Below are 20,864 nucleotides of genomic sequence, written 5' to 3'. Positions count from 1 at the left end.
CCAGTGATGATTTAAGCCAGGGAGCAATCTGGTGTTAGGGAGGCAGCATCATGGGGGGTCGGGACCCTTCTCTTGGGTCAGTTTGGGTAACAGTCACCCCGCTATAGTTCCAGGGGTACCCAGGGCACAAATAAGCACTCACCCCAAATCCCCCCCTAACTGGCCTTCAGGCTGGGCCCCCTTAGCCCATAACAAGGTTACAGATATATAGAAACATTGGGGTAACAGTCACCCCGCTATAGTTCCAGGGGTACCCAGGGCACAAATAAGCACTCACCCCAAATCCCCCCCTAACTGGCCTTCAGGCTGGGCCCCCTTAGCCCATAACAAGGTTACAGATATATAGAAACATTGGGTAACAGTCACCCTGCTATAGTTCCAGGGGTACCCAGGGCACAAATAAGCACTCACCCCAAATCCCCCCCTAACTGGCCTTCAGGCTGGGCCCCCTTAGCCCATAACAAGGTTACAGATATATAGAAACATTGGGGTAACAGTCACCCCGCTATAGTTCCAGGGGTACCCAGGGCACAAATAAGCACTCACCCCAAATCCCCCCCTAACTGGCCTTCAGGCTGGGCCCCCTTAGCCCATAACAAGGTTACAGATATATAGAAACATTGGGGTAACAGTCACCCCGCTATAGTTCCAGGGGTACCCAGGGCACAAATAAGCACCCCAAATCCCCCCTAACTGGCCTTCAGGCTGGGCCCCTTAGCCCATAACAAGGTTACAGATATATAGAAACATTGGGGTAACAGTCACCCCACTATAGTTCCAGGGGTACCCAAGGCACAAATAAGCACTCACCCCAAATCCCCCCCTAACTGGCCTTCAGGCTGGGCCCCCTTAGCCCATAACAAGGTTACAGATATATAGAAACATTGGGGTAACAGTCACCCTGCTATAGTTCCAGGGGTACCCAGGGCACAAATAAGCACTCACCCCAAATCCCCCCCTAACTGGCCTTCAGGCTGGGCCCCCTTAGCCCATAACAAGGTTACAGATATATAGAAACATTGGGGTAACGGTCACCCCGCTATAGTTCCCAGTCACTCAGTACAAGACACCCTCAAAGTCCAGCTGTAGGAAGCCGAGCAGCTTGGGGGGCAGCGGGAGGTGGGGCAGGAGCTGGGGCAGTTTCCCCTCCAGGTGAGAGCGCAGGCAACAGCGGCAGAGGTGCTGCAGGGATCGGGGTGCCTCTCGCAGAGAAAAGACTGACTGGAAGAAGTCGGGGTGCTTCTGTGGGAGACAGATGAATACAATGTTAGCGTAGGGCCAAGTTACCCCTAGTGCCCCACACACAGGGCACACAGACACACACACACGGGGTACCGGACCTGCTGTACATCTCGGGGTACGGCCTCAGACCACTCGTCGGTGACCCGAACGTGACTGTAGGTGTTGAGTAGAACTTCTACTGTTCTGGGGGACGCGCAGCAGTATCGCAGCACCTGGAACATGCACCTTGTTACACTTATTGCACCCCCACAGCTCCACCCCACAGTTCCGCCCCACAGTTCCACCCCACAGCCCCGCCCCACAGTTCCGGGAGAAGGGGACCGGGAGAGGGAGACTTGGAGAAGGGGACCGGGAGACTTGGAGAAGGGGAGAGGGAGACTTGGAGAAGGGGACCGGGAGAGGGAGACTTGGAGAAGGGGAGAGGGAGACTTGGAGAAGGGGAGAGGGAGACTTGGAGAAGGAGACCGGGAGACTTGGAGAAGGGGAGAGGGAGACTTGGAGAAGGGGACCGGGAGACTTGGAGAAGGAGACCGGGAGACTTGGAGAAGGGGAGAGGGAGACTTGGAGAAGGGGACCGGGAGACTTGGAGAAGGAGACCGGGAGAGGGAGACTTGGAGAAGGGGAGAGGGAGAGGGAGACTTGGAGAAGGAGACCGGGAGACTTGGAGAAGGAGACCGGGAGAGGGAGACTTGGAGAAGGGGACCGGGAGAGGGAGACTTGGAGAAGGGGACCGGGAGACTTGGAGAAGGGGACCGGGAGACTTGGAGAAGGAGACCAGGAGAGGGAGACTTGGAGAAGGGGACCGGGAGACTTGGAGAAGGAGACCGGGGAGAGGGAGACTTGGAGAAGGGGACCGGGAGAGGGAGACTTGGAGAAGGGGACCGGGAGACTTGGAGAAGGAGACCGGGAGAGGGAGACTTGGAGAAGGGGACCGGGAGAGGGAGACTTGGAGAAGGGGACCGGGAGACTTGGAGAAGGGGACCGGGAGAGGGAGACTTGGAGAAGGGGACCGGGAGACTTGGAGAAGGAGACCGGGAGAGGGAGACTTGGAGAAGGGGACCGGGAGAGGGAGACTTGGAGAAGGGGACCGGGAGACTTGGAGAAGGGGACCGGGAGAAGGAGACTTGGAGAAGGGGAGAGGGAGAGGGAGACTTGGAGAAGGGGACCGGGAGAGGGAGACTTGGAGAAGGGGACCGGGAGAGGGAGACTTGGAGAAGGGGACCGGGAGACTTGGAGAAGGGGACCGGGAGAAGGAGACTTGGAGAAGGGGAGAGGGAGACTTGGAGAAGGGGACTGGGAGAGGGAGACTTGGAGAAGGGGACCGGGAGACTTGGAGAAGGGGACCGGGAGGGAGACTTGGAGGGGGGAGGGACTTGGAGAAGGGGACCGGGAGAGGGAGACTTGGAGAAGGGGACCGGGAGAGGGAGACTTGGAGAAGGGGACCGGGAGAGGGAGACTTGGAGAAGGGGACCGGAAGAGGGGAGAAGGACTTGGAGAGGGGAGACTTGGAGAGGGACTTGGAGAAGGGACCGGGAGAGGGAGACTTGGAGAAGGGGACCGGGAGAGGGAGACTTGGAGAAGGAGACCGGGAGAAGGAGCCGGGAGAAGGAGACCGGGACAGGGAGACTTGGAGGAGACCGGGAGAGGGAGACTTGGAGAAGGAGACCGGGAGAAGGGGACCGGGACAGGGAGACTTGGAGGAGACCGGGAGAGGGAGACTTGGAGAAGGAGACCGGGAGAGGGAGACTTGGAGAAGGAGACTGGGAGAGGGAGACTTGGAGAAGGAGACTTGGAGAGGGAGACTTGGAGAAGGAGACTTGGAGAAGGAGACCGGGAGAAGGAGACCGGGAGAAGGAGACCGGGAGAAGGAGACTTGGAGAAGGAGACCGGGAGAGGGAGACTTGGAGAAGGAGACTGGGAGAGGGAGACTTGGAGAAGGAGACCGGGAGAAGGAGACTTGGAGAAGGAGACTGGGAGAGGGAGACTTGGAGAAGGAGACCGGGAGAAGGAGACTGGGAGAGGGAGACCGGGAGAAGGAGACTGGGAGAGGGAGACTTGGAGAAGGAGACCGGGAGAGGGAGACTTGGAGAAGGAGACCGGGAGAGGGAGACTTGGAGAAGGAGACCGGGAGAAGGAGACTGGGAGAGGGAGACTTGGAGAAGGGGACCCGGAGAGGGAGACCGGGAGGAGTCCAGGAGAAGGAGGCCGGGAGAAGGAAGCTGGGTGAAGGGGACCGGGAGAGGGAGACCAGGAGAAGGAGGCTGGGAGAGGGAGACTTGGAGAAGGAGACCGGGAGAAGGGGACCGGGACAGGGAGACTTGGAGGAGACCGGGAGAGGGAGACTTGGAGAAGGAGACCGGGAGAGGGAGACTTGGAGAAGGAGACTGGGAGAGGGAGACTTGGAGAAGGGGAGAGGGAGACCGGGAGAAGGAGACTTGGAGAAGGAGACCGGGAGAGGGAGACTTGGAGAAGGAGACTGGGAGAGGGAGACTTGGAGAAGGAGACCGGGAGAAGGAGACTTGGAGAAGGAGACTTGGAGAAGGAGACCGGGAGAGGGAGACTTGGAGAAGGAGACTTGGAGAAGGAGACCGGGAGAGGGAGACTTGGAGAAGGAGACTGGGAGAGGGAGACTTGGAGAAGGAGACCGGGAGAAGGAGACTTGGAGAAGGAGACTTGGAGAAGGAGACCGGGAGAGGGAGACTTGGAGAAGGAGACTGGGAGAGGGAGACTTGGAGAAGGAGACCGGGAGAGGGAGACTTGGAGAAGGGGACCCGGAGAGGGAGACCGGGAGGAGTCCAGGAGAAGGAGGCCGGGAGAAGGAAGCTGGGTGAAGGGGACCGGGAGAGGGAGACCAGGAGAAGGAGGCTGGGAGAAGGGGACAGGGAGAAGGGGACTGGAAGGAAGGGACCGGGAGAAGGTTCTGGGGCAGTAGTCTAAATGGGATAGGGTAAGGGCAGGTTCATCCAGGAGGAGATAACCAGGGGCATTTAGAGATTTGGGTCAGTGGTTAGAGAGGGGGTGTCTGTATATCTGGGTGCATCTGCCTATGAGTGATATTTGGGGACAAATGAAACAATAGGGTCTCCTAGAGAGAGAGGGGGTCAGAGAGCCCGGGCCCCCCCAAACTGAGTTGAAATGGCAGGGGGGCAACATCCCTACCCCCACAGTTATAAATGGTAGGGGGGCAACATCCCTACCCCACAGTTATAAAGGGCAGGGGGGTAACGTCCCTTCCCCACAGTTATAAATGGCAGGGGGGCAACGTCCCTTCCCCACAGTTATAAATGGCAGGGGGGCAACGTCCCTTCCCCACAGTTATAAATGGCAGGGGGGCAACGTCCCTTCCCCACAGTTATAAATGGCAGGGGGGCAACATCCCTACCCCACAGTTATAAATGGCAGGGGGGCAACAACCCTACCCCACAGTTGTAAATGGCAGGGGGGCAACAACCCTACCCCACAGTTATAAATGGCAGGGGGGCAACATCCCTACCCACAGTTATAAATGGCAGGGGGCAACATCCCTACCCCACAGTTATAAATGGCAGGGGGGCAACAACCCTACCCCACAGTTATAAATGGCAGGGGGGCAACATCCCTACCCCACAGTTATAAATGGCAGGGGGGCAACAACCCTACCCCACAGTTATAAATGGCAGGGGGGCAACATCCCTACCCCACAGTTATAATGGCAGGGGGGCAACGTCCCTACCCACAGTTATAAATGGCAGGGGGGGCAACATCCCTTCCCCACAGTTATAAATGGCAGGGGGGCAACATCCCTACCCCACAGTTATAAATGGCAGGGGGGCAACAACCCTACCCCACAGTTATAAATGGCAGGGGGGCAACATCCCTACCCCACAGTTATAAATGGCAGGGGGGCAACATCCCTACCCCACAGTTATAAATGGCAGGGGGGCAACATCCCTACCCCACAGTTATAAATGGCAGGGGGGCAACGTCCCTACCCCTCGCCCAGTTACGGAGTTTTCCGTGAGTCCAGAGCTCCACTGCTGTGGGAACCATGTATTCACCACTAAAAGGTAAGTAGAATGTAAATGTTGATGCCTTTGGCAGCCATTTGTACACAAATCTGGCACCACATGGGGCACAAAGGCTATGGGGGGGCTGGCCTTCTGGTGGCCTCTGTGGATCTCCGAGCACCCCCCCCCCCCCACCTTTTTGTATCTTTACAGACATATTATTGTACCAAGTCAGAACCAGAAGAGTTGGGGTATCAGTGGCACCAATAACCGGCAGCCTCGTTCCTTACCTTGATGAGTGCCCCTGGCCAGACCCGGATGGCGCCGTGGTTGAGCAGTGCCCGCACAATCAGCTCGGGTTGGTTGGCGAGTCTGTAGGCGGTGACCTGCAGGATGTTCTGCATGGCGGTGTTGCCACTATAACTCATGGCATTCACCTGTGCCCCCTGTGCCAGCAGCAGCTCCACCACCCTGGGGTTGGCAGACTTACAGGCCAGATGCAGGGGGTTCTGCTGGTCCTGGTCACGGGCATGAATGTCGGACCCGGCTTGGATAAGTCGTTGGCACACCAGGAAGTGGCTCTCCAGTGCCTCACAGCTTTGGGGGGCACTACATGCCGCACATAGGGGGGTCTCTCCCTTCATGTCCCTTTTGTTCACACTCGCCCCATAGCGCAGAAACAGGTCCACGTGCTCCCACAATCCCAGGCGGGATGCCACGTGTAATGGGGTATCTTCCTCATCCTCAGTCGGGCAATTCACATGGGCACCATATTGCAGAAGCAACTTGGCACATCTACCATAAGGGGGACACGGGGGGTCAGTCTCCGACCAGTACTTGTATACCCTTATATACCCTCCCATTCTGCCCCGAGTACTACTCACCCCCTTATATACCCTCCCATACTGCCCCCGGTTCTACTCACCCCCTTATATACCCTCCCATTCTGCCCTGAGTACTACTCACCCCCTTATATACCCTTCCATACTGCCCTGAGTACTACTCACCCCCTTATATACCCTCCCATACTGCCCTGAGTACTACTCACCCCCTTATATACCCTCCCATACTGCCCCCGGTTCTACTCACCCCCTTATATACCCTCCCATTCTGCCCCCGGTACTACTCACCCCCTTATATACCCTCCCATACTGCCCCCGGTTCTACTCACCCCCTTATATACCCTCCCATTCTGCCCCCGGTACTACTCACCCCCTTATATACCCTCCCATACTGCCCCCGGTTCTAGTCACACCCTTATATACCCTCCCATACTGCCCCCGGTACTAATCACCCCCTTATATACCCTCCCATTCTGCCCCCGGTACTACTCACCCCCTTATATACCCTCCCATACTGCCCCGGTACTAATCACCCCTTATATACCCTCCCATTCTGCCCCCGGTACTACTCACCCCCTTATATACCCTCCCATACTGCCCCCGGTTCTAGTCACACCCTATATACCCTCCATACTGCCCCCGGTACTAATCACCCCCTATATACCCTCCCATACTGCCCCCGGTTCTACTCACACCCTTATATACTCTCCCATTCTGCCCCAGGTACTACTCACCCCCTTATATACCCTTCCATACTGCCCTGAGTACTACTCACCCCCTTATATACCCTCCCATACTGCCCTGAGTACTACTCACCCCCTTATATACCCTCCCATACTGCCCCCGGTTCTACTCACCCCCTTATATACCCTCCCATTCTGCCCCCGGTACTACTCACCCCCTTATATACCCTCCCATACTGCCCCCGGTACTACTCACCCCCTTATATACCCTCCCATACTGCCCCCGGTTCTACTCACACCCTTATATACCCTCCCATTCTGCCCCCAGTACTACTCACACCCTTATATACCCTCCCATACTGCCCCGGTACTACTCACACCCTTATATACCCTCCCATACTGCCCCCGGTACTTACTCACCCCTTATATACCCTCCCATACTGCCCCCGGTTCTAGTCACACCCTTATATACCCTCCCATACTGCCCCCGGTACTAATCACCCCCTTATATACCCTCCCATTCTGCCCCCGGTACTACTCACCCCCTTATATACCCTCCCATACTGCCCCCGGTTCTACTCACACCCTTATATACTCTCCCATTCTGCCCCAGGTACTACTCACCCCCTTATATACCCTTCCATACTGCCCTGAGTACTACTCACCCCCTTATATACCCTCCCATACTGCCCTGAGTACTACTCACCCCCTTATATACCCTCCCATACTGCCCCGGTTCTACTCACCCCCTTATATACCCTCCCATTCTGCCCCCGGTACTACTCACCCCCTTATATACCCTCCCATACTGCCCCCGGTTCTAGTCACACCCTTATATACCCTCCCATACTGCCCCCGGTACTAATCACCCCCTTATATACCCTCCCATACTGCCCCCGGTACTACTCACCCCTTATATACCCTCCCATACTGCCCCCGGTTCTACTCACACCCTTATATACCCTCCCATTCTGCCCCCAGTACTACTCACACCCTTATATACCCTCCCATACTGCCCCCGGTACTACTCACACCCTTGATATACCCTCCCATACTGCCCCCGGTACTAATCACCCCCTTATATACCCTCCCATACTGCCCCCGGTACTACTCACCCCCTTATATACCCTCCCATACTGCCCCCGGTTCTACTCACACCCTTATATACTCTCCCATTCTGCCCCCAGTACTACTCACCCCCTTATATACCTTCCCATACTGCCCCCGGTACTACTCACACCCTTATATACTCTCCCATTCTGCCCCCAGTACTAATCACCCCCTTATATACCCTCCCATACTGCCCCCGGTACTACTCACCCCCTTTCCCTACTCTACGGTTTCTCTTTCTCCCAATACTCACTAGCAGTCAGGCAGGTTATATATATACATTATGGTTGAACTTGATGGACATGTGTCTTTTTTCAACCCAACTTACTATGTTACTATGAGATTACACCCTATTGTACTCTGTTACTTACTCACACCCTAACTCACTAACTATTCAGCCCTTACACACTATCTATTCCCAGTCCCCACTGTGCTGGTTCTGCTCTCTAATCCCTGCAGGATGGGACTTACTGGAAGGATTGGGGGGTTTTGCAGCAGTGCAGCGGGTGGGCTCCATCTTGGGACCCTGCGTTGGGGTTGGCCCCATAGCGAAGCAGAATCTTGGCACATTCCGTGTGTGCGTTCTCACATGCGCCGTGCAGTGCAGTCTCACCCCCAGGGGCAAAATCCACATTTGCCCCCTCTCGCAGGAGTAGCTGGAGGCAGTCGGCGTATCCCCGGCTCGCAGTAACAAATAAAGGGCAAGTAAATTCCTCCTCATACGTCAGCGACCAGATTCCTATGGAGAGAGAAGGGATGTCTCTCAGGGGGTTAATGCCCCAGGCGCCCCTTTCCCACACTCACGTACTCAGGGCCGTGGGGTTGTACCGGTAATTCTTCCACTCCTCTACGTCACTGGTGTCAAACACAGAGTTGGGGTGAATGTGGCCCTGGGGGTCCCCCAGCAGGAACTGGAGGCTCACTGTGTCCCCCGACAGAAGAGAAAGCCAGTAATCCAGGGCGGCCCCCTCTGCCCTCCGAGTAACAACTACTCCTGGGAACCTCTGGCTGCCCATCTGTAATGTCTCACTGCCTGAAGCTGTCACTGGGACTGTCTCACACTCTAATGTCAGTCTCACTGCCTGAAGCTGTCACTGGGACTGTCTCACACTCTAATGTCAGTCTCACTGCCTGAAGCTGTCACTGGGACTGTCTCACACTCTAATATCAGTCTCACTGCCTGAAGCTGTCACTGGGACTGTCTCACACTCTAATGTCAGTCTCACTGCCTGAAGCTGTCACTGGGACTGTCTCACACTCTAATGTCAGTCTCACTGCCTGAAGCTGTCACTGGGACTGTCTCACACTCTAATGTCAGTCTCACTGCCTGAAGCTGTCACTAGGACAGTCTCACACTCTAATGTCAGTCTCACTGCCTGAAGCTGTCACTGGGACTGTCTCACACTCTAATGTCAGTCTCACTGCCTGAAGCTGTCACTGGGACTGTCTCACACTCTAATATCAGTCTCACTGCCTGAAGCTGTCACTGGGACTGTCTCACACTCTAATGTCAGTCTCACTGCCTGAAGCTGTCACTGGGACTGTCTCACACTCTAATGTCAGTCTCACTGCCTGAAGCTGTCACTGGGACTGTCTCACACTCTAATGTCAGTCTCACTGCCTGAAGCTGTCACTGGGACTGTCTCACACTCTAATATCAGTCTCACTGCCTGAAGCTGTCACTGGGACTGTCTCACACTCTAATGTCAGTCTCACTGCCTGAAGCTGTCACTGGGACTGTCTCACACTCTAATGTCAGTCTCACTGCCTGAAGCTGTCACTGGGACTGTCTCACACTCTAATGTCAGTCTCACTGCCTGAAGCTGTCACTAGGACAGTCTCACACTCTAATGTCAGTCTCACTGCCTGAAGCTGTCACTGGCACTGTCTCACACTGTGGTGTCCCCTTCTATATCACTGGGACTGTCTCACACTCTAATATCAGTCTCACTGCCTGAAGCTGTCACTGGGACTGTCTCACACTCTAATGTCAGTCTCACTGCCTGAAGCTGTCACTGGGACAGTCTCACACTCTAATATCAGTCTCACTGCCTGAAGCTGTCACTGGGACTGTCTCACACTGTGGTGTCCCCTTCTATATCACTGGGACTGTCTCACACTCTAACTGGGATTAGTACCACACTCAGACCCTTTCCAAGCTTAGTATGGGGGTAATTGTCAGAAGTAGGGGAGTCTTTAGAAGCCCGTCATTGTCTCTCTCCTAGTAAATGTGGCTGTCTGGTCTTCTGTGTGTTTGTCTGACAGTCTCTCTCCCTATGGGCTGAATCTATGTTTAGACACGGCTAGGTCTCAGTTTTAAGAAATATGATCAACGCTCTCCGTGACATGGACATGTGACCATTGCACTCAACGGGCCACACTAACAACACTCTCTCTACACACAGGGAGAAACCTTTGTGCTCCTCCTTTTTCTCTTCCTAGGAACATCTATCCCAGGGAGATACCTTTGTGCTCCTCCTTTTTCTCTTCCTAGGAACATCTATCCCAGGGAGAAACCTTTGTGCTCCTCCTTTTTCTCTTCCTAGGAACATCTATCCCAGGGAGATACCTTTGTGCTCCTCCTTTTTCTCTTCCTAGGAACATCTATCACAGGGAGAAACCTTTGTGCTCCTCCTTTTCCTCCTCCTAGGAACATCTATCCCAGGGAGATACCTTTGTGCTCCTCCTGTTCCTCCTCCTAGGAACATCTATCCTAGGGAGAAACCTTTGTGCTCCTCTTTTTCTCTTCCTAGGAACATCTATCCCAGGGAGAAACCTTTGTGCTCCTCCTGTTCCTCCTCCTAGGAACATCTATCCCAGGGAGAAACCTTTGTGCTCCTCCTGTTCTCTTCCTAGGAACATCTATCCCAGGGAGAAACCTTTGTGCTCCTCCTGTTCTCTTCCTAGGAACATCTATCCCAGGGAGAAACCTTTGTGCTCCTCCTGTTCTCTTCCTAGGAACATCTATCCCAGGGAGATACCTTTGTGCTCCTCCTGTTCTCTTCCTAGGAACATCTATCCCAGGGAGATACCTTTGTGCTCCTCCTTTTCTTCCTCCTAGGAACATCTATCCCAGGGAGAAACCTTTGTGCTCCTCCTGTTCTCTTCCTAGGAACATCTATCCCAGGGAGATACCTTTGTGCTCCTCCTGTTCTCTTCCTAGGAACATCTATCCCAGGGAGAAACCTTTGTGCTCCTCCTTTTCTTCCTCCTAGGAACATCTATCCCAGGGAGAAACCTTTGTGCTCCTCCTGTTCCTCCTCCTAGGAACATCTATCCCAGGGAGAAACCTTTGTGCTCCTCCTTTTCTTCCTCCTAGGAACATCTATCCCAGGGAGAAACCTTTGTGCTCCTCCTGTTCTCTTCCTAAGAACATCTATCCCAGGGAGAAACCTTTGTGCTCCTCCTTTTCTTCCTCCTAGGAACATCTATCCCAGGGAGATACCTTTGTGCTCCTCCTGTTCTTCCTCCTAGGAACATCTATCCCAGGGAGATACCTTTGTGCTCCTCCTTTTCTTCCTCCTAGGAACATCTATCCCAGGGAGAAACCTTTGTGCTGCTCCTTTTTCTCTTCCTAGGAACATCTATCCCAGGGAGAAACCTTTGTGCTCCTCCTTTTCTTCCTCCTAGGAACATCTATCCCAGGGAGAAACCTTTGTGCTCCTCCTGTTCTCTTCCTAGGAACATCTATCCCAGGGAGAAACCTTTGTGCTCCTCCTTTTCTTCCTCCTAGGAACATCTATCCCAGGGAGAAACCTTTGTGCTCCTCCTGTTCTCTTCCTAGGAACATCTATCCCAGGGAGAAACCTTTGTGCTGCTCCTTTTTCTCTTCCTAGGAACATCTATCCCAGGGAGATACCTTTGTGCTCCTCCTGTTCTCTTCCTAGGAACATCTATCCCAGGGAGAAACCTTTGTGCTGCTCCTTTTTCTCTTCCTAGGAACATCTATCCCAGGGAGAAACCTTTGTGCTCCTCCTGTTCCTCTTCCTAGGAACATCTATCCCAGGGAGAAACCTTTGTGCTCCTCCTGTTCCTTCTCCTAGGAACAACTATCGCAGGGAGATACCTTTGTGTTCCTCCTGTTCCTTCTCCTAGGAACATCTATCCCAGGGAGAAACCTTTTTGCTCCTCCTTTTTCTCTTCCTAGGAACATCTATCCCAGGGAGAAACCTTTGTGCTCCTCCTGTTCCTCTTCCTAGGAACATCTATCCCAGGGAGAAACCTTTGTGCTCCTCCTTTTTCTCTTCCTAGGAACATCTATCCCAGGGAGAAACCTTTGTGCTCCTCCTTTTTCTCTTCCTAGGAACATCTATCCCAGGGAGAAACCTTTGTTCTCCTCCTGTTCTCTTCCTAGGAACATCTATCCCAGGGAGAAACCTTTGTGCTCCTCCTTTTTCTCTTCCTAGGAACATCTATCCCAGGGAGAAACCTTTGTGCTCCTCCTGTTCCTCCTCCTAGGAACATCTATCCCAGGGAGAAACCTTTGTGCTCCTCCTGTTCTCTTCCTAGGAACATCTATCCCAGGAAGAAACCTTTGTGCTCCTCCTTTTTCTCTTCCTAGGAACATCTATCCCAGGGAGAAACCTTTGTGCTCCTCCTTTTTCTCTTCCTGTGAACATCTATCCCAGGGAGAAACCTTTGTGCTCCTCCTTTTTCTCTTCCTAGGAACATCTATCCCAGGGAGAAACCTTTGTGCTCCTGCTTTTTCTCTTCCTAGGAACATCTATCCAAGGGAGAAACCTTTGTGCTCCTGCTTTTTCTCTTCCTAGGAACATCTATCCCAGGGAGAAACCTTTGTGCTCCTCCTTTTTCTCTTCCTAGGAACATCTATCCCAGGGATAAACCTTTGTGCTCCTCCTTTTTCTCTTCCTAAGAACATCTATCCCAGGGAGAAACCTTTGTGCTCCTCCTTTTTCTCTTCCTAGGAACATCTATCCCAGGGAGAAACCTTTGTGCTCCTCCTTTTTCTCTTCCTAGGAACATCTATCCCAGGGAGAAACCTTTGTGCTCCTCCTTTTTCTCTTCCTAGGAACATCTATCCCAGGGAGACACCTTTGTGCTCCTCCTGTTTCTCTTCCTAGGAACATCTATCCCAGGGAGAAACCTTTGTGCTCCTCCTGTTCCTCTTCCTAGGAACATCTATCCCAGGGAGATACCTTTGTGCTCCTCCTGTTCCTCCTCCTAGGAACATCTATCCTAGGGAGAAACCTTTGTGCTCCTCCTTTTTCTCTTCCTAGGAACATCTATCCCAGGGAGAAACCTTTGTGCTCCTCCTGTTCCTCCTCCTAGGAACATCTATCCCAGGAAGATACCTTTGTGCTCCTCCTGTTCTCTTCCTAGGAAGATCTATCCCTGGGAGATACCTTTGTGCTCCTCCTGTTCTCTTCCTAGGAACATCTATCCCAGGGAGAAACCTTTGTGCTCCTCCTGTTCTCTTCCTAGGAACATCTATCCCAGGGAGATACCTTTGTGCTCCTCCTGTTCTCTTCCTAGGAACATCTATCCCAGGGAGATACCTTTGTGCTCCTCCTTTTCTTCCTCCTAGGAACATCTATCCCAGGGAGAAACCTTTGTGCTCCTCCTGTTCTCTTCCTAGGAACATCTATCCCAGGGAGATACCTTTGTGCTCCTCCTGTTCTCTTCCTAGGAACATCTATCCCAGGGAAACCTTTGTGCTCCTCCTTTTCTTCCTCCTAGGAAACATCTATCCCAGGGAGAAACCTTTGTGCTCCTCCTGTTCCTCCTCCTAGGAACATCTATCCCAGGGAGAAACCTTTGTGCTCCTCCTTTTCTTCCTCCTAGGAACATCTATCCCAGGGAGAAACCTTTGTGCTCCTCCTGTCTCTTCCTAGGAACATCGGTATCCCAGGGAGAAACCTTTGTGCTCCTCCTTTTCTTCCTCCTAGGAACATCTATCCCAGGGAGAAACCTTTGTGCTCCTCCTGTTTCTCTTCCTAGGAAACATCTATCCCAGGGAGAAACCTTTGTGCTCCTCCTTTTTCTCTTGCCTAGGAACATCTATCCAGGGAGAAACCTTTTGTGCTCCTCCTGTTCCTCCTCCTAGGAACATCTATCCCAGGGAGAAACCTTTGTGCTCCTCCTTTTTCTCTTCCTAGGACATCTATCCCAGGGAGAAACCTTTGTGCTCCTCCTTTTTCTCTTCCCTAGGAACATCTATCCCAGGGATAAACCTTTGGTGCTCCTCCTTTTTCTTCTTCCTTAAGAACATCTATCCCAGGGAGAAACCTTTGTGGCTCCTCCTTTTTCTCTTCCTAGGAACATCTATCCCAGGGAGAAAACCTTTGTGCTCCTCTTTTTTTCTCTTCCTAGGAACATCTATCCCAGGGAGAAACCTTTGTGCTCCTCCTTTTTCTCTTCCTAGGAAACATCTATCCCAGGGAGAAACTTTTGTGCTCCTCCTTTTTCTCTTCCTAGGAAACATCTATCCCAGGGAGAAACCTTTGTTGCTCCTCCTTTTTCTGTTCCTAGGAACATCTATCCCAGGGGAGAAACCTTTGTGCTCCTCCTGTTCTCTTCCTAGGAACATCTATCCCAGGGGAGAAACCTTTGTGCTCCTCCTGTTTCTTTCCCTAGGAACATCTATCCCAGGGAGAAACTTTTGTGCTCCTCCTTTTTCTCTTCCTAGGAACATCTATCCCAGGGAGAAACCTTTGTGCTCCTCCTGTTCTCTTCCTAGGAACATCTATCCCAGGGAGAAACTTTTGTGCTCCTCCTTTTTCTCTTCCTAGGAACATCTATCCAGGGAGAAACCTTTGTGGCTCCTCCTATTCTCTTCCTAGGAACATCTATCCCAGGGAGATACCTTTGTGCTCCTCCTGTTTCTCTTCCTAGGAACATTCTATCCCAGGGAGAAACCTTTGTTGCTCCTCCTGTTCCTCCTCCTAGGAACATCTATCCAGGGAGAAACCTTTTGTGCTCCTCCTGTTCTTTCCTAGGAACATCTATCCCAGGGAGAAACCTTTGTGCTCCTCCTGTTCTTTCCTAGGAACATCTATCCCAGGAGAAACCTTTGTGCTCCTCCTGTTTCTCTTTCCTAGGAACATCTATCCCAGGGAGAAACCTTTGTGCTCCTCTTGTTCTTTCCTAGGAACATCTATCCCAGGGAGAAACCTTTGTGCTCCTCCTTTTTCTCTTCCTAGGAACATCTATCCCAGGGAGAAACCTTTGCGCTCCTCCTGTTCTTTCCTAGGAACATCTATCCCAGGGAGAAACCTTTGTGCTCCTCTTGTTCTTTCCTAGGAACATCTATCCCAGGGAGAAATTTCTGTTCTCCTCTTGTTCTTTCCTAGGAACATTCTATCCCAGGGAGGAAACCTTTGTGCTCCTCCTGTTCCTCTTCCTAGGAACATCTATCCCAGGAGAAACCTTTTGTGCTCCTCCTGTTCCTCCTCCTAGGAACATCTATCCCAGGGAGAAAACCTTTGTGCTCCTCCTTTTCTCTTCCTAGGAACATCTATCCCAGGGAGAAACCTTTGTGCTCCTCTTGTTCTTTCCTAGGAACATCTATCCCAGGGAGAAACCTTTGTGCTCCTCTTGTTCTTTCCTAGGAACATCTATGCCAGGGAGATACCTTTGTGCTCCTCTTGTTCTTTCCTAGGAAACATCTATGCCAGGGAGATACCTTGTGCTCCTCCTGTTCTTTCCTAGGGAACCATCTATCCCAGGGAGAAACCTTTGTCCTCCTCCTGTTCTTTCCTAGGAACATCTATCCCAGGGAGATACCTTTGTGTTCCTCCTGTTCTTTCCTAGGAACATCTATTCCAGGAGATACCTTTTGTTGCTCCTCCTGTTCTTTCCTAGGAACATCTATCCCAGGGAGAAACCTTTGTGCTCCTCCTGTTCTCTTCCTAGGAACATCTATCCCAGGGAGAAACCTTTGTGCTCCTCCTGTTTCTCTTCCTAGGAAACATCTATCCCAGGGAGAAACCTTTGTGCTCCTCCTGTTCCTCCTCCTAGGAACATCTATCCCAGGGAGAAACCTTTGTGCTCCTCCTTTTTCTCTTCCTAGGAACATCTATCCCAGGGAGAAACCTTTGTGCTCCTCCTTTTTCTCTTCCTAGGAACATCTATCCCAGGGAGAAACCTTTGTGCTCCTCCTTTTTCTCTTCCTAGGAACATCTATCCCAGGGAGAAACCTTTGTTCTCCTCCTGTTCTCCTCCTAGGAACATCTATCCCAGGGAGAAACCTTTGTTCTCCTCCTGTTCTCTTCCTAGGAACATCTATCCCAGGGAGAAACCTTTGTGCTCCTCCTGTTCTCTTCCTAGGAACATCTATCCCAGGGAGAAACCTTTGTTCTCCTCCTGTTCTCCTCCTAGGAACATCTATCCCAGGGAGAAACCTTTGTGCTCCTCCTGTTCTTTCCTAGGAACATCTATCCCAGGGAGAAACCTTTGTGCTCCTCCTGTTTCTCTTCCTAGGAACATCTATCCCAGGGAGAAACCTTTGTGCTCCTCTTGTTCTTTCCTAGGAACATCTATCCCAGGGAGAAACCTTTGTGCTCCTCCTTTTTCTCTTCCTAGGAACATCTATCCCAGGGAGAAACCTTTGCGCTCCTCCTGTTCTTTCCTAGGAACATCTATCCCAGGGAGAAACCTTTGTGCTCCTCTTGTTCTTTCCTAGGAACATCTATCCCAGGGAGAAATTTCTGTTCTCCTCTTGTTCTTTCCTAGGAACATCTATCCCAGGGAGAAACCTTTGTGCTCCTCCTGTTCCTCTTCCTAGGAACATCTATCCCAGGGAGAAACCTTTGTGCTCCTCCTGTTCCTCCTCCTAGGAACATCTATCCCAGGGAGAAACCTTTGTGCTCCTCCTTTTCTCTTCCTAGGAACATCTATCCCAGGGAGAAACCTTTGTGCTCCTCTTGTTCTTTCCTAGGAACATCTATCCCAGGGAGAAACCTTTGTGCTCCTCTTGTTCTTTCCTAGGAACATCTATGCCAGGGAGATACCTTTGTGCTCCTCTTGTTCTTTCCTAGGAACATCTATGCCAGGGAGATACCTTTGTGCTCCTCCTGTTCTTTCCTAGGAACATCTATCCCAGGGAGAAACCTTTGTCCTCCTCCTGTTCTTTCCTAGGAACATCTATCCCAGGGAGATACCTTTGTGTTCCTCCTGTTCTTTCCTAGGAACATCTATTCCAGGGAGATACCTTTGTGCTCCTCCTGTTCTTTCCTAGGAACATCTATCCCAGGGAGAAACCTTTGTGCTCCTCCTGTTCTCTTCCTAGGAACATCTATCCCAGGGAGAAACCTTTGTGCTCCTCCTGTTTCTCTTCCTAGGAACATCTATCCCAGGGAGAAACCTTTGTGCTCCTCCTGTTCCTCCTCCTAGGAACATCTATCCCAGGGAGAAACCTTTGTGCTCCTCCTTTTTCTCTTCCTAGGAACATCTATCCCAGGGAGAAACCTTTGTGCTCCTCCTTTTTCTCTTCCTAGGAACATCTATCCCAGGGAGAAACCTTTGTGCTCCTCCTTTTTCTCTTCCTAGGAACATCTATCCCAGGGAGAAACCTTTGTTCTCCTCCTGTTCTCCTCCTAGGAACATCTATCCCAGGGAGAAACCTTTGTTCTCCTCCTGTTCTCTTCCTAGGAACATCTATCCCAGGGAGAAACCTTTGTGCTCCTCCTGTTCTCTTCCTAGGAACATCTATCCCAGGGAGAAACCTTTGTGCTCCTCCTTTTTCTCTTCCTAGGAACATCTATCCCAGGGAGAAACCTTTGTGCTCCTCTTGTTCTTTCCTAGGAACATCTATCCCAGGGAGAAACCTTTGTGCTCCTCCTGTTCTCTTCCTAGGAACATCTATCCCAGGGAGAAACCTTTGTGCTCCTCCTGTTCTCTTCCTAGGAACATCTATCCCAGGGAGAAACCTCCCTTTCTTAGACAGACAGACAGACAGGCTGATAGATAGATAGATAGATAGGTAGACCCATGTTTCTTAAGTGTGGGTCTCATCTATATTTCAGAAAGTGGGAATGGACATCTGTGAAATACTTGTCAGCTGTTTTTTGGGGGGGCAGTTGTTTGTGCTACAGCTGAGGGGCAAATGGTGTCTGCCCCCCCAGTGTTACCCCATAACCCCGACACAGACAGGACTTGCACGTACTTAGCGCCTTGGTGTTGTACCGGTAATTCTTCCATTCTTCCACGTCACTTGTGTCAAACACAGAGTTGGGGTGAATGTGGCCCTGGGGGTCCCCCAGCAGGAACTGGACCCTCACTGTGTCTCCTGACAAGAGGGATAGCCAGTAGTCCAGGGCGGCCCCCTCTGCCCTCCGAGTAGCAATGACTTCTGGGAAATTCTGCCTTTTCATTGTCTGTCCGTCCCCTGTCTGATTCTTCCTAATATCCCCCTAGGGATATCTGCCCCTAGCTAATATGCCCCAAGTGCCTCGGCCTGAGATATCTGCCCCTAGCTAATATGCCCCAAGTGCCTGGGACTGAGCTATCTGCCCCTAGCTAATACACCCCAAGTGCCTCGGCCTGAGATATCTGCCCCTAGCTAATATACCCCAAGTGCCTGGGACTGAGATATCTGCCCCTTACTAATATGCCCCAAGTGCCTCGGCCTGAGATATCTGCCCCTAGCTAATATGCCCCAAATGCCTGGGACTGAGATATCTGCCACTAGCTAATATGCCCCAAGTGCCTCGGCCTGAGATATCTGCCCCTAGCTAATATGCCCCAAGTGCTTCTGCCTGAGATATCTGCCCCTAGCTAATATGCCCCAAGTGCTTCTGCCTGAGATATCTGCCCCTAGCTAATATGCCCCAAGTGCCTCGGCCTGAGATATCTGCCCCTAGCTAATATACCCCAAGTGCCCCGGCCTGAGATATCTGCCCCTAGCTAATATGCCCCAAGTGCCTCGGCCTGAGATATCTGCCCCTAGCTAATATAGCTCCGAGCTCTTTGCACATTTGGATGCCCCCCTGTTCTGACTCTGTTTATACCCAGCCTTGGGGGCAGCCTCTATATTTAGCTTTGGCCTTGGGCCATTGCTCTGCTGGCCGGTTGGGAGCTGAAGGGAGGTGTAAATATCATGTAAGTGGCACCCCGAATCCCCCCCAAAGAACATAAAGCAGAGTAGTTGGAGCAGAGCTGGGCAGGCCAGGGGGAGGGCGCAGGAGTAAGAACCTTGAGGGAGTTTATGGGGATATTTGGACAAAATGGCAGCAGTGGAGCTCCAGGATCTTAGGGGGAATCCCCTTGGGCGCTGGGCCAGCTGAACTGGGCCCCATTGGGCCCCCAAGCTAATCAATTCTCCTGCCCCCCAATCACACTGCCCCCCCCCAATCACACTGCCCCCCAGTCACACTGCCCCCAATCACACTGCCCCCCAATCACACTGCCCCCAATCACACTGCCCCCCAATCACACTGCCCCCCAGTCACACTGCCCCCAATCACACTGCCCCCCAATCACACTGCCCCCAATCACACTGCCCCCCAGTCACACTGCCCCCAATCACACTGCCCCCCAATCACACTGCCCCCCAGTCACACTGCCCCCAATCACACTGCCCCCCAATCACACTGCCCCCCAATCACACTGCCCCCCAATCACGCTGCCCCCAATCACACTGCCCCCCAATCACACCCCATACTCACCAGTCTGCTCGCTGTTCCAGCGCAGTTCGTGGCTCCGCGTGGGAATGATCGCGTTGGCGGAACCCGCAGCCCTGACGTAGCCTTGCAGAGCGCTAAAGTCTCCGCTGAACAGAGCGCTGTGAAAGATGGGGTCAGTGCAGAGCATTGGGGGGCAGGGTTGGGGTTTGGGGGTGACTGGTGCAAGTACTGACGCTCTGTGTCCCCTCAGCCTCCTACGGAGCTCCCACCTCTCCTGCTGTTCGGCCTCTAACTGCAAGGAGCGCAGCGCGGAGGCTGAGAAGGGGAAGCGGAGCGATGACATTCTGGGGGGCTCTGATATCTGGGGGCTCTGATATCTGGGGGCTCTGATATCTGGGGGGGCTCTGATATCTGGGGGCTCTGATATCTGGGGGCTCTGATATCTGGGGGCTCTGATATCTGGGGACTCTAATATCTGGGGGCTCTGATATCTGGGGGGCTCTGATATCTGGGGGGCTCTGATATCTGGGGACTCTAATATCTGGGGGCTCTGATATCTGGGGGGCTCTGATATCTGGGGGGCTCTGATATCTGGGGGCTCTGATATCTGGGGCTCTGATATCTGGGGGCTCTGATATCGGGGGGGGCTCTGATATCTGGGGGGCTCTGATATCTGGGGGGCTCTGATATCTGGGGGCTCTGATATCTGGGGGCTCTGATATCTGATCTGGGGGCTCTGATATCTGGGGGGCTCTGATATCTGGGGGGCTCTGATATCTGGGGGGCTCTGATATCTGGGGGCTCTGATATCTGGGGGGCTCTGATATCTGGGGGCTCTGATATCTGGGGGGCTCTGATATCTGGGGGGCTCTGATATCTGGGGGCTCTGATATCTGGGGGGCTCTGATATCTGGGGGGCTCTGATATCTGGGGGCTATCAGGGGGCTCTGATATCTGGGGGCTCTGATATCTGGGGGCTCTGATATTTGGGGGGCTCTGATATCTGGGGGCTCTGATATCTGGGGGCGCTGATATCTGGGGGCTCTGCTATCTGGGGGCTCTGATATCTGGGGGGCTCTGCTATCTGGGGGCCCTGCACAATAACTCCCCTATGCCTGTGCAGTTACCAGTTCAATCAATAGGCCAGTTCTGCCCCCGACCCAACATCAGTGCATTAATTTCCTCTACTTGCACAGCTGCACCCCTTTATTCTGAACCCCATGTCCTTCTTTCTCACCCCACGCCCTGCCCACTATTTCCTAAAGTCTTACCCCTTTGTATTTCCACTGCCCCCTGTAACCCCTATGCCCATCTTTCTGCCCCCTGTAACCCCTATGCCCGTCTCTCTGCCCCCCGTAACCCCTATGCCCGTCTCTCTGCCCCCCGTAACCCCTATGCCCGTCTCTCTGCCCCCCGTAA

General features: G+C 52.8%; 1 protein-coding gene across 2 annotated transcripts; it reads right to left on the bottom strand.

Annotated features, from left to right (window-relative positions):
• Nucleotides 1-973: 973 nt before the first annotated feature.
• Nucleotides 974-19,863, bottom strand: asb10 (ankyrin repeat and SOCS box containing 10). Of its 2 annotated transcripts, none has more exons than XM_031904493.1 (5): nt 19,488-19,863; nt 8,335-8,602; nt 5,519-6,023; nt 1,341-1,454; nt 974-1,242 (listed from the first exon to the last, which is right to left on the bottom strand). In XM_031904493.1, the coding sequence occupies exons 1-5, from the start codon at nt 19,786-19,788 to the stop codon at nt 1,057-1,059; spliced, it is 1,374 nt and encodes a 457-aa protein (XP_031760353.1). In that variant the 5' UTR covers nt 19,789-19,863; the 3' UTR covers nt 974-1,056. The 2 variants fall into 2 exon arrangements, with proteins under 2 accessions (XP_031760353.1, XP_031760354.1); XM_031904494.1 differs by lacking the exon at nt 19,488-19,863 and adding an exon at nt 17,987-19,137.
• Nucleotides 19,864-20,864: the final 1,001 nt, after the last annotated feature.

Source organism: Xenopus tropicalis, chromosome 6 (assembly GCF_000004195.4).
Source record: "Xenopus tropicalis strain Nigerian chromosome 6, UCB_Xtro_10.0, whole genome shotgun sequence".
NCBI classification, from domain to species: Eukaryota; Metazoa; Chordata; class Amphibia; order Anura; family Pipidae; genus Xenopus; species Xenopus tropicalis.
This window is presented reverse-complemented; position numbering and strand designations above follow the sequence as displayed.